General features: G+C 39.3%; 1 protein-coding gene across 2 annotated transcripts in view; it reads right to left on the bottom strand.

Moving 5' to 3' along the window:
• Positions 1 to 2,671: 2,671 nt before the first annotated feature.
• KIF3C (kinesin family member 3C) overlaps positions 2,672 to 14,497 on the bottom strand; it is a 66,679-nt gene continuing 54,853 nt past the window's right edge. For both annotated transcript variants that reach the window (XM_051976333.1, XM_051976334.1), the window contains exons 6-8: positions 6,524 to 6,632; positions 5,442 to 5,614; positions 2,672 to 5,271 (exon numbers count right to left, since the gene is read on the bottom strand). In XM_051976333.1, coding sequence (XP_051832293.1) covers positions 5,178 to 5,271; positions 5,442 to 5,614; positions 6,524 to 6,632 — 376 coding nt within the window. In that variant the 3' untranslated portion in view covers positions 2,672 to 5,177. The remainder of the gene's footprint in view (positions 5,272 to 5,441; positions 5,615 to 6,523; positions 6,633 to 14,497) is intronic.

Genomic DNA, 14,497 nt, shown 5'->3' with positions numbered 1-14,497 from the left:
CTAAGGTACTCTTTGCAGAGTGCTTAATATTGTATCAAATAGGAAGAATCCATAATTGAATGAAGAAGAAAGTGCTGAAGAGATGAAAGGCTGAGCTATGTTAGGCTCCCCACCTATTTATCTGCATAGACATAAGAAGTCCTATTGATCTCAAGTATACAGAAGGATAGTCATATTCTTCTTTACATCGAGTATCACTGATCTCTGAGCATATATTTTTCCCTTTCTCTTGACTTCAGGGTTAGTGTGCTACCCACTGCATCATCTAGCTGCACCTGTCTCTCCTTTTCTCAATAAAGTTCAGGGGCTCCCTTTTGTCTGTAGGATCAAATAAAAACTTCTCTATTTGACTTTTAAAAATCATTCATTATCTGGCTCTAATTTATCTTTTTAAATTTTCATTATTACATTGTCCCTTTCCCTACATTCTATATCCCAGCCAAGGCAGACCTCTTTCTTTCTGTATGCATGGTACTCCATCTCTAAGAAATTGCTGACCTTGTTATCTCATTCAATGGAATGCAAACTACTTGAGAGTAAGAATTGTTTCTCTTTTGTCTTTGAACCTACAAAGCCTTCCATAGTGACTAGAATATAGAAAATAGAAACAAAGGTTATACACATTTAGTAAGCACTGAACTAAAAGCTTTTTATGAATATTCTTAGTTCATCTCACAACAACCCTGCAAGATAGACACTATTATTCCCATTTTTGTAGTTGAGGAAACTGAGGCAAAAAGAGCTCAAGTGACTTGCCTGGCATCATGCAACTAATAAGTGTCTGAGGCTGGATTTGAAGTCATTTCTTCCTGATGTCAAGCCTTCAGTGCTCTATCCACTGTTTTTCCTACAAGAACTGTGATCTTGTAGGCAACTAACAATTATTGATTCAATGCTTGATTGAATATCCTTATGAGCTAAATAGGAACAATATTATTATTCCCATTTTATATGATAAGAAAAATGAAGTCCTAAGGTAACTTCCTCAGAAACACATACCTAGTTATGAGGATTAAAATGTGAGTTTGCTGACTTCTAAAGGAAAGCTCTTTCTACACCATGCTTCCTTAGTACTGGGACTTCTAATACGACAGATTGACTTGAGAGAAGATATGACAAACACGACATGGTAGAATAGGAAAAGATGGCATTCTGTGAGTGGAGGAGGGAGTTCTGATTTTAGAAGACGTACATTTTATTAGAGGATAGTGAACTCCAGACCCTGCTCTCTCAAGTGCTTGTTTTTCCGCCTTTTCATATTTGTTTGAAGCTATTAGAATAACATTTGTAGCCTGGTAATGAATATGAGTAAACTTACTGTAGCATCTTGATCAAATAGCTAGCACCTGGGATATTACTAGGCAGCACAGTGGAGAGAATGTTGCACCTGGACTCTGGAAGACCTAAATTCAAAATTAGCCTCACAATTCCAGAGATGGAAAGAGCCATCTACATCCAGAGAGAATTATGAAAACCAAATGTGGATCAAAGCATATTTTCACCTTTTGTTGTTGTTTGTTTTTTTGTATTTTTTGCCTTTTGATCTAATTTTTCTTATGCAGCATGATATATATGTTTATATATTATATATATATATATATATATATATATATATATATATATATATATATATATATATATATATAGTTCCAAAGTGTGTATATATATATATAGTTCCAAAGTAGACTAGGATACCTTAGGAAAGAATATATTTCCCTAATGCTGGAGTGAACTTTAGGCAAAAGCTGAATGCCCACATGGGGTATTGTTGAGAGGATTCTTGTTCTGGTAACAGTGGGATTGTATAAACTAGGACCATAGGGTTAGAATTGGAAATGACCCAAGAGAGTTCAGCCCATTTATTTTATAGATGAGTCCTAAAAAGATTAAATGACTTACAAATAATAAGTGCCAGTAGTAGCATTAGAACCCAGATCCTCTGCCCCCATAGTCAGTGTTCTTTCTTCTCCCTCAGATTCTTTGTACCAGTGGTTTTAACATGGGATCTTTGACTTTGCCTTTTAGAAAATGGTATTTCAGTATAGATTTCTTTTTTAATTCTGTATTTTATCTTAGGAATTTAAAAACATTTTGAGATTGGGTCTTTGAGTTCCACTAGCCTGCCAAAAGCATCTGTAACACAATAAGGTTAAGAAACTCTAGAGTAGTCCTTACATAGACAAAGGAGCCCTGATGGAGCTGAAGAGGAGATGGTACTTGCAGCTATGAGCATTTTTTGACACCCTCATCCAGAAGTGTGGAAAACCATGGAAAGGGGGGAGACACGGCAGAAGTCTGGGGACAACATTAGACTGAGCGACCTTCCATTTCTGGTTCGGAGAGCTCTCCAGAGATGTGGATAGGGATCCCCTGACCTAGAGCATCAGCACCCTCACTAAAGGCAGTGCCCCAGCCCATGGAGAAGCTGGCAACAAGTTGTTTGCAGAAGGTTGAGCAGTTGCCTTGTGGTCAAGGCGATTTTTTAACCTCTTCCTATCTAAGATCCCATGGTCAAACAAGGAGTGCTTTTCCTTACTAGCACTGAACCACAGTTGCATTTCCAAATTGCTTTATAAGAAGGGAAGAGAATGGAGGAGGGGAAGGAAAGAAGAAAGGGAAAGGGAGAAAATAAAAGAAACAAAGCAGAAGGGAAGACGAACAGCCGCCTCAGTAATGATACTCATTCCTTTATTGTTGATTTTGTTCATTTGAATAGAGTAGGGCTGATGGCTTGCTGGCAGCACCAAGTGGCAGGTGCACAACAGCTCAACAGAAAGGCCTCCATCCTAAGCCAGGGGGGACAGAGGATAATGTTTATATATATATTTATAATACGTCCTGTATATTCATATGTATAGAGTGACAAGAGGGCCATCATACGGTTAACGCTGTAGTTCTAAATAAATACCATAGCAACAGGCACAGAAATTTGGTCCTAATCAAGGCCTGCACTTTGTTAATCAAATGACTGATCCATTAGAAGGAAAAGAGAGAGACTGAGACCTTGCCAACCCCATCAGCCCTGACCCCAGGATATTTTACACTGAGTGTGAAGAGTCCCCTTAGTGAGGTAAACACATATACACACGCACATACACGCATACACAGACAGGTGACAGGCAGAGGGGAAGCTCCTCTCATGACCCCAGGTCCAGAACCTCAGAGCTGGGGGTGGGGAAGTCAAGGATTGTGCTATAAGACAGAGGGACCAAATGACCAGATAATGAACAAAGCAATTGCAGAAAGAGGGTCCCACCCTTGAGCAAATGTGAAAAGATGACAATATCTCTATCTCCTGCACCTTTCGAAGGCTCAAGCAAGAGAGAAGGCTTTCCTTGCTTCTATACCAAGACCAGGAGGTATGGTCAGGGAGATAGACCCTTACCTCCCATGGCACCTGGAAAACTTCCAGCCAGTTGCCATCTCAGCCCAAGTCAAACCTTCCTGCTTAGCCTTCTGATTCAAGTTCTTTCCTGCTCCAAAATATAACTGTTTCCCTCGAAGAAGAGGGACTTGTGACCAGAAGCAAACTAGGTAGACGGTCCACAAGGGCTGGGTCCCTTAAGGAAGCTTGAAGGGAAAATATCTCAAGCCAAAGAAAGGCAAAGTTCAGAGAGGTAAGAGAAGAACAGGGACTGTGGATGGGTGCATTTCTCTGGGGGCTAGGGAGCAGGACTATGTGAGGGAACAGTGGCACCCCTGAACATACCAAATGCAATTTGGTATGGTAGGTCTTGAGTTTCCTTCAATAGATGGGGATTCCCATTCTATTGGTGGTATCACCAAGAGAATCTGAAAGCTTTTATGAAAAGAAGTCACATGAAATTAGGAGAGAATAAGAATGGAGGCAGATATAAAGAAATCCCTAAACTAGTGATTCCCAACCTTCTGAAGGTCTTGACACTATAAACATTTATTTGATTTCATGATTTCTGCCCCTCCTTCTCAAATGTGTATTTAACAAAGTTAAAGTGAAATGAAAGTTTGAGGTGGTTTTTTTTGTTTGTTTGTTTTTGTTTTTGTTTTAGAATTCTGTACATCATCTGACATGAGACACCATCAACCAATATAACAAGGTTTGGGAATTACTGTTCTAGGGGCTAATTCACATGACAGCTGCAAAGGGATAGGTACATTTTCAAGAAGGCAATGTCCCCAAAGAACTTGGATTCAGAAGCAATTAATAATATTAAGCGAAGCTGGTAAAGAAAGTGCCAGGCTCCTCTATCCCTATGCTGAAAGATGGAGGGAAGCACCAGATATAAAGACTGATTTTTTTTTTTCCAAAGTCAGGCAGATACAGATCCCTCCTGCTTCTTAGAGCTTGGGTCCTTTTGAGGGCTGTGGCAAGATACCCCATCTTAAGACTTGAAGAGCCTATTACTGCCCCCTCTCCAAATGTCTTCAATTTGAACTAGAGCTCTTATAAATGGCAACAAGTGACTTCTTTAGCCCTGGTCCCAGAATCCAAGAGAAGGATTGAGAGAATGAAGGAAACAGTTTGTAAAGAGCCAGGATTCTGCATCAAAACCTGAAGCAATGAGGTTATTTGAGTCCTTGGAAGTATCCTAGGGATAGAGGCTACCTGGGCCCCAAAGAATTCGGGCTTCAGCCCTTACAGCTCAGCAGCACTTCAGGGTCCCCTGGTTAGTCAGGCCTTCAGCAACTGCCATTATTGGGAAGTTCCTTTTCCTCTCTGAGTAGCCAACCTTCTTCCACCATCAGGTGTTGATCGGTGGCGCCTCCGAGTACCACAGAGAAGTAGATAGAAACCACGGCATGGGATGTGTAGCAAAGAACACTTCTTCTCAGGCACTGGCCACCTTCCCTTCAAGAGACAGCCGATACGGGCCCTGGCCTGAGGCCCTCTCAGAGGTGCTGTCAAGAGGGGAAGGAAGCTGCCCGTGGCTGCTGCCAGCCCCAAAGGCCTCAGGGAAGGTCATTCTCCCCCATACCAGCTGAGCTCCATGAATAAATAACATTAAATAAATAAAGGAGGCTAACAGTTAAAGGCAGGGGGACAGTCTGCAGGATCTTACCCCTTCACACACACACACATACACGCACACGCGCACACACACACATGCACACACACAAAGCCGCAGATGAGATGATTGGAGGCTGGCTGCCAGATCCCCAGGGTCCGCGGGGCCGGGCAGCACGGGCCTTGGAGGCGGTCACTCATGGGCCAGCATCGTTGAGGGACGCAGAGCACTGGAGGCCAGCGGGACATGCGAGGTGGAAGAGGGCAACAGCTGGGGGCTCTGGCACCTGGTGGGAAGGAACACGACAGAGATGTCAGCTAGGTCTGGCGATCCAACATTCTCCCCATCCACGTGTCCCCTGCCTAGAGAACTCAGAGTCTGTACCTCCCAATAGACCTCTGGGTTCTCCTAGTCCCTAAATCAAATTCGTCCCCCCCGGGCTCTGGATATACTGACCAGGACCTGGACTTTCGGACTTTCGAGGTGGAAGGTCTTTCAAGGAAGCTGTCCAGCCGCATGAGCCTCTCCATGTGCAGCGCCCGAGGATCTTGCTCTTGGTCATGAGAGAATTCCACTTCAAAGACGGCTGGAGGGGACACGTCCAGTTCCAGGAATAGAATGTTCTCTGCCTGTCCCCAGGAAAACAAAACCAGATATAGGGATAGAAGTGCCTGGCGCCACGTGCGTCCCCTGCCCACAGCTAATACTGACCCACGATGGGGGTAACAAAGAGACCTGGGACAAGGGTCTGGAAGGTCTGGAAATTAAGTTTCCCCAGATCTAAACCAGGCCCGCACTGTAAGGTGTGGCCAGTGTATTGCTACGTTTTCCTTAGCTGTACTTTTTTTGTGGTGAGGGAGGGTTCTAGTAGGCTGGAAAGGGGTCATTGGGAAGTGATAGAATTTTTTTTTTTTAATGTCAATAAAATATGTATTGATTTTTTTTTTTTTTTTTTTTTTTTGTGAGACTGGGTCTTCCTTCTAGCTTGGGCTGGAAAAACAGGGACCATTACCATGCTGAATCTCCCTCTGGCTGCCATGAGAGTGTTTACCTGCTTTGTTTCTGACCTAGGCTGGTTTATCCCTGTTTAGGCAATCTGGTGCTCCCTGTTCACAGAGGCTCACCCTACTGATTCCAGACTTCCAACTGAATTAGTCCATCGCAGCTCAGAGCTCCCACGTCCAAGAAACCTGCCAGATCTCCCAGGTGGCAGGAAGGCATATGCTACCGTGTCTAGCTATTTATTGAATTTTTTAAACTGAATACCCCCAGATTACTGCTCAGCTGAAGCCCAAAGCCTTCATGGTCACATACATAGTGTATCATAAAATAAATTCTGATGTGCCATGAAGAGTAGAATTTTTTAGTGTGAAAATATATAGAAGAGGTATAGTGGATAGAAAGTCAGTCTCAGAGTCAAGAAGCCCTGGGTTCTAATTCTGCCTATAGTGATGAGTAGAATAAAGCAGTCAGTGGCACCTGAGTGTCGTTCCTTTCCAGGAAACCTTTCCATTTTTCTCCATTACCTAATTTCTTACCCTGTATCGGGGGTGGGACCCCATTGCCATGGCAACCCGGGCATATTGGCTGATGGGTCTCTTGTAGCCCACTGCTGAGGTTGGCCGCTTCTTCATCTGGCTGTTATTACTGTAAGGGAGAGATGGTATCAGGGTGAGTTTCCTGTGTGCACAAAGGAATCGTGACATCATGAGGAATTAAGTGGTCATTAATGTGCCCAGCAGACCTCCAGCCCCGCAGGCTCCATTATTTCCTTTTTCTCACTTTGCTGCTGTCTATCCATTTGAACTAATCTGAACCTGGCCCAGATAGCTTCATATATGCCATCTGTTCCCAATTTTCCAAGCTAAAGAGGGAAAGGGATAACATAGGTAACTGAAATTCAGTATTATACGAGCCAAGAGATTTACAAAATTTTAGAATCTAGATTTAAAGAGACTTACTCAGTGGCCAGATCATCCCCCAAATTATACTCTTTGCAACATACCAAGCAAGTGGTCATCTAGGCCAGGTTGTCTTAAAGTTTTTGCACTTATGACCCCTTTTTTGCTTGAGAAATTTTTCCATGGTCCCAGGCATATAGATACATAAAAGAGGTATATAAATCAAACATTTACTGATAATAAATCATTAAGAAATTTATTTTAAAATAATTCTTTGATATACATGTAATTTTATTATTTATTAAAGATGAAAGAAAATTTGCATATTAATAAAATCTATGTGGCTTGATTATTTTTATATAAGAATTAAATCTTGGTGGAATATTTAATACCTTTTACTATTGCCAAATTTTTTGTAACCCTACATGTAATAATAAATAACTAAGTAGGTGCTCAGAATCTAAAGTTAAGATAGAGATACAAACATGAGATAATTACTACCCTTTAGGAGCTGACTATCTTTTTAAATGGTCATAAAGTTAATATTGTTAATATCACAGATGAAGAAAGTTTTGATGAATTCTTTGCCAACTTCTATGCTCCATAATCTTTTGACAGGAATGTGGTTTCAAATCAATTCAACAAGTATTTAAGGGCCTACTATGTGTAAGGGGACCAAGCTAGATGGCTCAGGGTATGAAGTATTGGGTCTGGGTAGTCAAGAAGACACTTTCTCTTAAGTTCAAATCTGGCCTCAGACATTTATTAGCTGTTTGACTTGGGCAAGTCATTTTTTAATTTAATTTTTAAAATATTTATTTAATATTATTTTATTTATATTATTATATATTATGTATATAATAATATATTATTATTATTTAATATTAATATTATTTATTTTTATTTTTTCCCCCAGGAGGTGAGTCACCTAACCCTATTTGCTCAGTTTCCTCATTTGTAAAGTGATCTGGAGAAGAAATAGCAAACCAATCTAGTATCTTTGCCAAGAAAACCCCAGATGGGGTCACAAAGCGTCAACCACAAATGAAAAATGAGTAAACAAAAATTATGTATAAAAGCACAGTGAGAACACAGAAGTACATAAGGTCCTCTTCCTCAAAGAACTTACAGATTTATTGGAAAGACACAGGTGGAATTGTTAAATAGCAATATTTACTAATAATAACAATACCTAGTATTTATTTGACAATTTTAGATTTGCAAAGTACTTTGCAAATATCTTGTTTTGTCTCACAAGAACCCTGGGAGATAATGCTATTATGATCCCCATTGTATAGATAAGAAAAGGGAAGTTGATAGAAATCAAGTACCTTGCTCAGGGTCACACATCTACTAAGTGTTAGGGTCCAGATTTGAAGTCAGACCTTCCTAAACTCTAGCCCTCCAGCTATTGTGCCACCTTGCTATTTATAGCAAAGACATTGAACTTGAAGTAAATAACCTTGGTTCGACCACTTTTGTGACCTTGGCCAAGTCCTTCACCCCTCAGGTCTCTGATTTCCTTTTCTGCCAAAAAAGATGGTTTATCTAGATGGCTTCCCACTTTTATGATCTCACAATTGTTACTTCACCTCCAAAGGTTAACCTCCAACCTCCAAATCTCTGAAAAATGAGAAAGTTGGAGTAAATGTCCTCTATGACTTAGCTCTGTGATACCGTGATTCTACAGTCTGCATTAACCTAAATCCTACGACCTTTGTTTGCCTTTAAAAGATGATACCAGTTAGCAATGGCATCTGGAAGAAGACAGAAACAACGGACCTGGATTATTCATTCACTTGGCTATGCAGTTCTGCAGCAACTGAATAGATAGCCCTGAAGACCTCAACAATGCTTCTATTTCTGTAGTGGGAAAGTAATGGAAAATTATGCAACTACCGACCAGTCAATCATGTGCGAGGAGCTCTGGTCTCCACCAATAGGGCAGCTCCCACTTGGGTAGCTCCCATTGATCCTTTGGCATTGACCAAGATAGGTCACGGAGTACAGACTGAGGTAATGGATGAGTCTGGCTTCTGCCTCTGAAGCATTTGGGGCAGTGACAGGAAGAGTGAATAGTGGAAGCAACTGGGGAAGGTATTTTTGCTTCTTGGCTGGCACAGAGGGGAAAAATGCCGATGGTTGCCATCTTGAAGTGAAAGGAATGAAATGGAAGTAAAAGATCTCCCTGAGTCCTGCTCTAATCCAACAAGCAATTATTAAACACCTACTCCCAGAAGATTATGTATATATATGGCGGCTCTTCCTTTGATTTCATCAGTGGAGGAAGCATCTGGGGTGGGAATGCTATCAGTGCAGATGACAATCTATCAATAAGATAGATCAATAATATTGTGATCAATATTAAGGAGATCAACATTTTATTATGAAAATAAAAAAAACTTTTGATCAAAAAATACTGGGAATCGAGAGAGATTAAATGATTTGCCTTTAATCACACAGCTTAGAAAGTATTTGAGAGATAATTTGAATCCAGATCTTTCTTTCTCTAACCCAACATTTATCTACCATTTTACTTTACTGGAGAACCAGACAGAAAGCAAAGAATACCAAACTATCTATCGAGGTGTGAGGAAAATATGTATCTGTTTTCTTTTCAGGAAGGGATTAAATTTTCATTACTACCTTAGTTCTCTCAATGTTGGAGAAATTGGCAATGTTGAAAGAGAAATGTTTATAAAATATATAGAGTACTGAGTCAAATTTATAAGAATACAAATCATTCCCTAATTGAGAAATGGTTAAAGGATATGAACAGATAATTTTCAGATGAAGAAGTTAAGGCCATCTGTAGTCATATTTTTAAAAAATGCTCTAAATCACTATTGATTAGAGAAGTGCAAATTAAAATAACTGAGGAACCACCTTACACTTATCAGATTGGCTAAGATAATTGGAAAAGACAAAAGATAAATGTGGGGGGCATGTGGGAAAACTAGGATACTAATGCTTCATTGATGGTGTAGTGAACCAATCCAAGCATTCTGGAGAGCAATTTGGAACTATGCCCAAAGAGCTATCAACCAGTGCATACCTCTTGACCTAGCAGTGTTGCTACTGGGTCTATATCCCAAAGAGATCATAAGAGATCTTTTAAAATATTTGTAGTGGCAAGGAACTGGAAATTGAATGATGCCCGTCAATTGGGGAATAGCTAAATAAGCTGTGATAAATGAATTTAATGGAATATTATTTTTCCATAAGAAATGATGAGCAGGCTGATTTCAGAAAAGGCTGGAAAAATTTACATAAATTGATTGTGAATGAAGTGAGCAGAACCAGGAGAATATTGTACACAATAAATGCAAGATTATGTGATGATCAACTATGATTCTCAGCAACAGTGATCCATGACAATTCTAATAGACTTAAGACAGAAAATGCCATCCGCATCCAGAGAACTATGGAGACTGAATGTGGATGAAAACATACTATTTTCACTTATTTTGTTTGCTTTTTCTTTTTCATGTTTTTTTTCTTTTGTTCATATTTTTCTTTTATAACAAGAATAATATGGAAATATGTTTAAAATGATTATATATAATGTAATATATATTATTTCTCTCTTGGGGAAAGGGGAGTTAAGGGAGAGAGGGGAAAAAACTTGGAATTCAAAATCTTACAAAAGTGAATCTTAAAAACTGTTTTTACATGTAATTGGAAAAAATGAAATAATTTTAAGTGGAAAAAATTTTGGAGAAAGGGATTGAAAGAGAAAGGTAGAAGAAGGAAGAAGCAAAAAAAAAAAAAAAAAAAAAGGAGGGGGGCAGAAAAATGGGAAAGGAAAAGAAATACACCAGAAAGAAGGAGTTGGAGTGAAAACATAACTAGATTCAATTCTGGTGCTACCTCTTTTGTGCAGACTTTCTTAATTTCCCATTCTCCTTCCCCCACCTCAAATTTTCCTAGAGCACTTTGTCTGGATCTCTTCCTCAGCCTTCAGCACTTCAAACCTGGTATCACATTTATGAAAGAAAGAATTCTCAGACTTTGACTGATTATATCTACATATGAAAGCTTCAGAATGTAAGTGGGGGAACAGAAGAGACAAAAGCCTTTCTCACTCTGATCAGTTTTATCTCTATCTTTCCCCAATTCTTTCACCTACATGCAAGAGGGGAAAGGATTTGCAGTTAAAAACAACAGTAACAACAACAACAACAAAACAATTAATGGAGTTGATGTCTGGGGGGAAATGTCCTGCTGAGGACACAGAAGACTTCTAGCCAAGAATCTCAAAGAGGACAGATAAACAACTCCTAAAGGAAAAATGCTGAGAAAGGCTAGTTGTGGACTATATGGCTGAAGTGAAGGCAGCAGCTTTTCTGAAACAACTATTTAAAATGCTACCAGCTTGCAACCAAAAGCATAGCAGAATACACTTTTCTCATGATGAAAAGATATTACTACTAATGATTTCAGCTGAAGTCAGGAAACAGAAACCTGAAGCAGAGAGAAGCCCTGATATCACATGGCTAGTAGGTGGGAGCCAGCACCTCCAAAAGAGACTATCAGGGAACAAGTCCAGCAAGAATAGCATGAAGATATTACTAGAAGACATTTAAGACTTTTCGAAATTGGAGACATGAGTTGCCCCTCCATATATGTGAGCCTTGGTCACTTGTGTTTCCTTTATATCCATCTCTCTAAGTGAACATTTGGGCCAAACATATGCTATGGTCCCTATCCTAGCCATGAATTTTCTTTTTTAAAATTTGATTATAAACATTAAAAAAACCTTTATTGGCGATTTAATACCAAGTAAAGACAAGCAGAAATTACAAATGGATTTTTGGGTTTTTCCCCCTAGAAAAATTATTTATTTTTAGTTAGTACACATTGCTTTATGAATTATGTTGGGAGAGAAAAAGCAGAGCAAAAGGGAAAAACCATGGGAGAGATAAAAAAAAAAAAAAAAATGAAATGAATATAGCATGTGTTACATTACATTCAGTGTCCTTAGTTCTTTTTCTGGATGTAGATGGTATTTTCTGTCCAAAGTCTATTGGGATTGCTTTGGATCACTGAGCACTGAGGATCAAGTCTTTCATAGTTGATCATTGAACATTCTTGCTGTCATTGTGTACAATGTATTCCTGGTTCTGTTTGTTTATCTCAGCATACATTCGTGTAAATCTTTCCAGGTCTTTCCAAAATCAGCTTGTTCATCAGTTTTATAGAACAATAATATTTCATTATCTTCATATATCACAACTTGTCCAGCCATTCCCTAACTGATGAACATCTACTCATTTTCCAAATCTTTGCTACTATAAAAAGAGCTGCTACAAATATTTTTACACACGTGGGTCCTTTTCCCTCCTTGATAATTTCCTTGGGATATAGATAGACCCAATAACCATGTATTTTCTATGTATATTCATCTCTATCTGAGTGTTGTTTGTCTATACTTCCTACTGCTGGTTTGTATATTTATGGAAGAGGGTGCCTAAGGTTTATGAGAAAAATGTTTTATTTCCTTTTTCTACTATATCATTTCATTAAATGCCTTTGCTTTGAACTAACTGTGCTCTTTGGTGAATGATTAAAGATAAATATTGATGGGGGCTAATATGCCATAGTTTTAGTAAATATAGACCCACAGAGTTTTTTTGAACCTAAAGTGGCTTTCTTTGGGGGACCATGAGTTGTGGGGATACCTCAGGCGCTATATCTTTTTACACTTTAGTCCAAAGAACATTTATTAAGAACATATTGCACGTTAAGCATGGTCCTTAACATGGACATAAAAAAGAAAACAGTTCCTATTTTCAAGAAGCTCACAATCTAAGAGGGAGACAACATGCAAATAAATATGTACATAGGTTACATATATAAATAGGTATGTGTGTGTGTGTGTGTGTGTGTGTATATATGTCTATGTATATATTCAAAGAGAAGCAGGTAGGTGGCACAAAGGATAGAGCTCAGTCTGATGTCAGAAAGTCTCATCTTTTTGAGTTCAGATCTGGCTCACTGGGCAAGTCACATAATCCCTGTTTGCCTCAGTTTCCTTATCTGTAAAATAAGCGGGAGAAGGAAATGGCAAATCGCTCCAGTATCTCTGCCAAGACAACCCCAATTGGGGTCACAAAGAGTTGGACATGACTGAAACAACTCAACAACATATTTATAGTGTTATAGGGCTTGCAAAGCACATTATATATTGCCATCTTATTTGATTCACTTTGTGAGGTAATAATTGCCATTATTATTATCTCTAGATTACAGATGAAGAAAATGAGGTCACAAGCTAATGTCAGAATGTCTGAAACAGAATTCAAACATGACTCTAAGCTCTAAGACTCTAAGTTTATCCTCTGTACCATCTAGCTTAAAAAAAAATACAATACAAATGCCAAGTGTTATTGTTAACATTATAAATGATACAGGTGATAATGATAAAAATGTCTGACTGCTAGGGCTCTCTTTAGAAAATGAATTATAAATAGCACATGGCTGATATGTGTTGGGTTAAAGTAAAATCCCCAGAAAAGTGGCTGAAGGGTCAGTGTGGTCTTTGATAGGTCAGAGAGATCCCAGGGGTTAGGACCAGGCAGTCGACCCATCCCATATAAGTTATGAGACAATTCTAAGGCAGTTAACAATAATGGACAGAGTCCCTGAGAGCTGGCAGGCAGGACGGTTGAGTGAATGTCAACTCCAGGACATGCAAATTGACCCAAGGCTTGGCAGCAGAATGGGGTTGAGAAGAGGGGAGGGGGGTAGGGAGGGAATGTGCTATGTTTTTTCTGTCTCATGACATCATGTGTTGTAGGTCAAATGTCTGCTGGCAGAATAAGTCATTGAAAGATGCCATGGGTATTCTGGGAGAGTGCAGAAAAGTCTGCCTTGCAAAGAGAACACAAAACTCTGCTGGTTGATCTCTCTTTCCTGAGTTCTTTCTCTAAGCAAGGAGTATGACTTAGGGCTGACTGCACAGAACTGAGGGCATCCTCACTATAGAGGCTAGAATCCTAAGGGGCCCAGTGACCATATCTTGATACTGGCTTAATGGTTAGAGTGCAGGAGCTGGAGTAAGGAAGATAAATGTGTAAATTCGGCTTTTCATCCTTAGCTATTCTGTGATGTGGGGAAGTCACGTTATCTCTATGAGTCTCAGTTCCTTACTAGTGAAATACAAGTAGGAATAGGTGTCTAAGATACTTTCTAGCTCTAAATCTCTGATTCTGCAATCTTTACTAACTTACATTTATCCCTTATGTTTCATCTCAATGACTGAAGGTTGTTCCATTATAGGCCATGTTTCACCATTGCTGCCTCTTCTCTCTTCATCTATCTTTGGATGTTTAGATCTAAACTGCCATTTAGCTCTTAGCATTGTGTCACTTTTCTCCTTATTCAGAGGTATCAAACAAGGCATGGGGCCTGTAACACTCTAGAGTATGACCTAGGATCAGATTAAAATGGAGTTCCTATTTGATTTTAATGTGTTAATTTAAAAAAAAAATACATACACACACACACACACACACACACACACACGTATATGTCATTTTCTAAGTCAATATGTGGCCCAGAGGAATCCTCATGTAGTGGCCTTAATCTCTATTTGGAACTGATCAGTTT

The sequence above is a fragment of the Antechinus flavipes genome, chromosome 2 (genome assembly GCF_016432865.1).
Source record: "Antechinus flavipes isolate AdamAnt ecotype Samford, QLD, Australia chromosome 2, AdamAnt_v2, whole genome shotgun sequence".
In the NCBI taxonomy this organism is placed as follows: domain Eukaryota; kingdom Metazoa; phylum Chordata; class Mammalia; order Dasyuromorphia; family Dasyuridae; genus Antechinus; species Antechinus flavipes.
The sequence above is the reverse complement of the archived record's forward strand: the minus strand, read 5'-3'. Positions and strand labels throughout refer to the sequence as shown.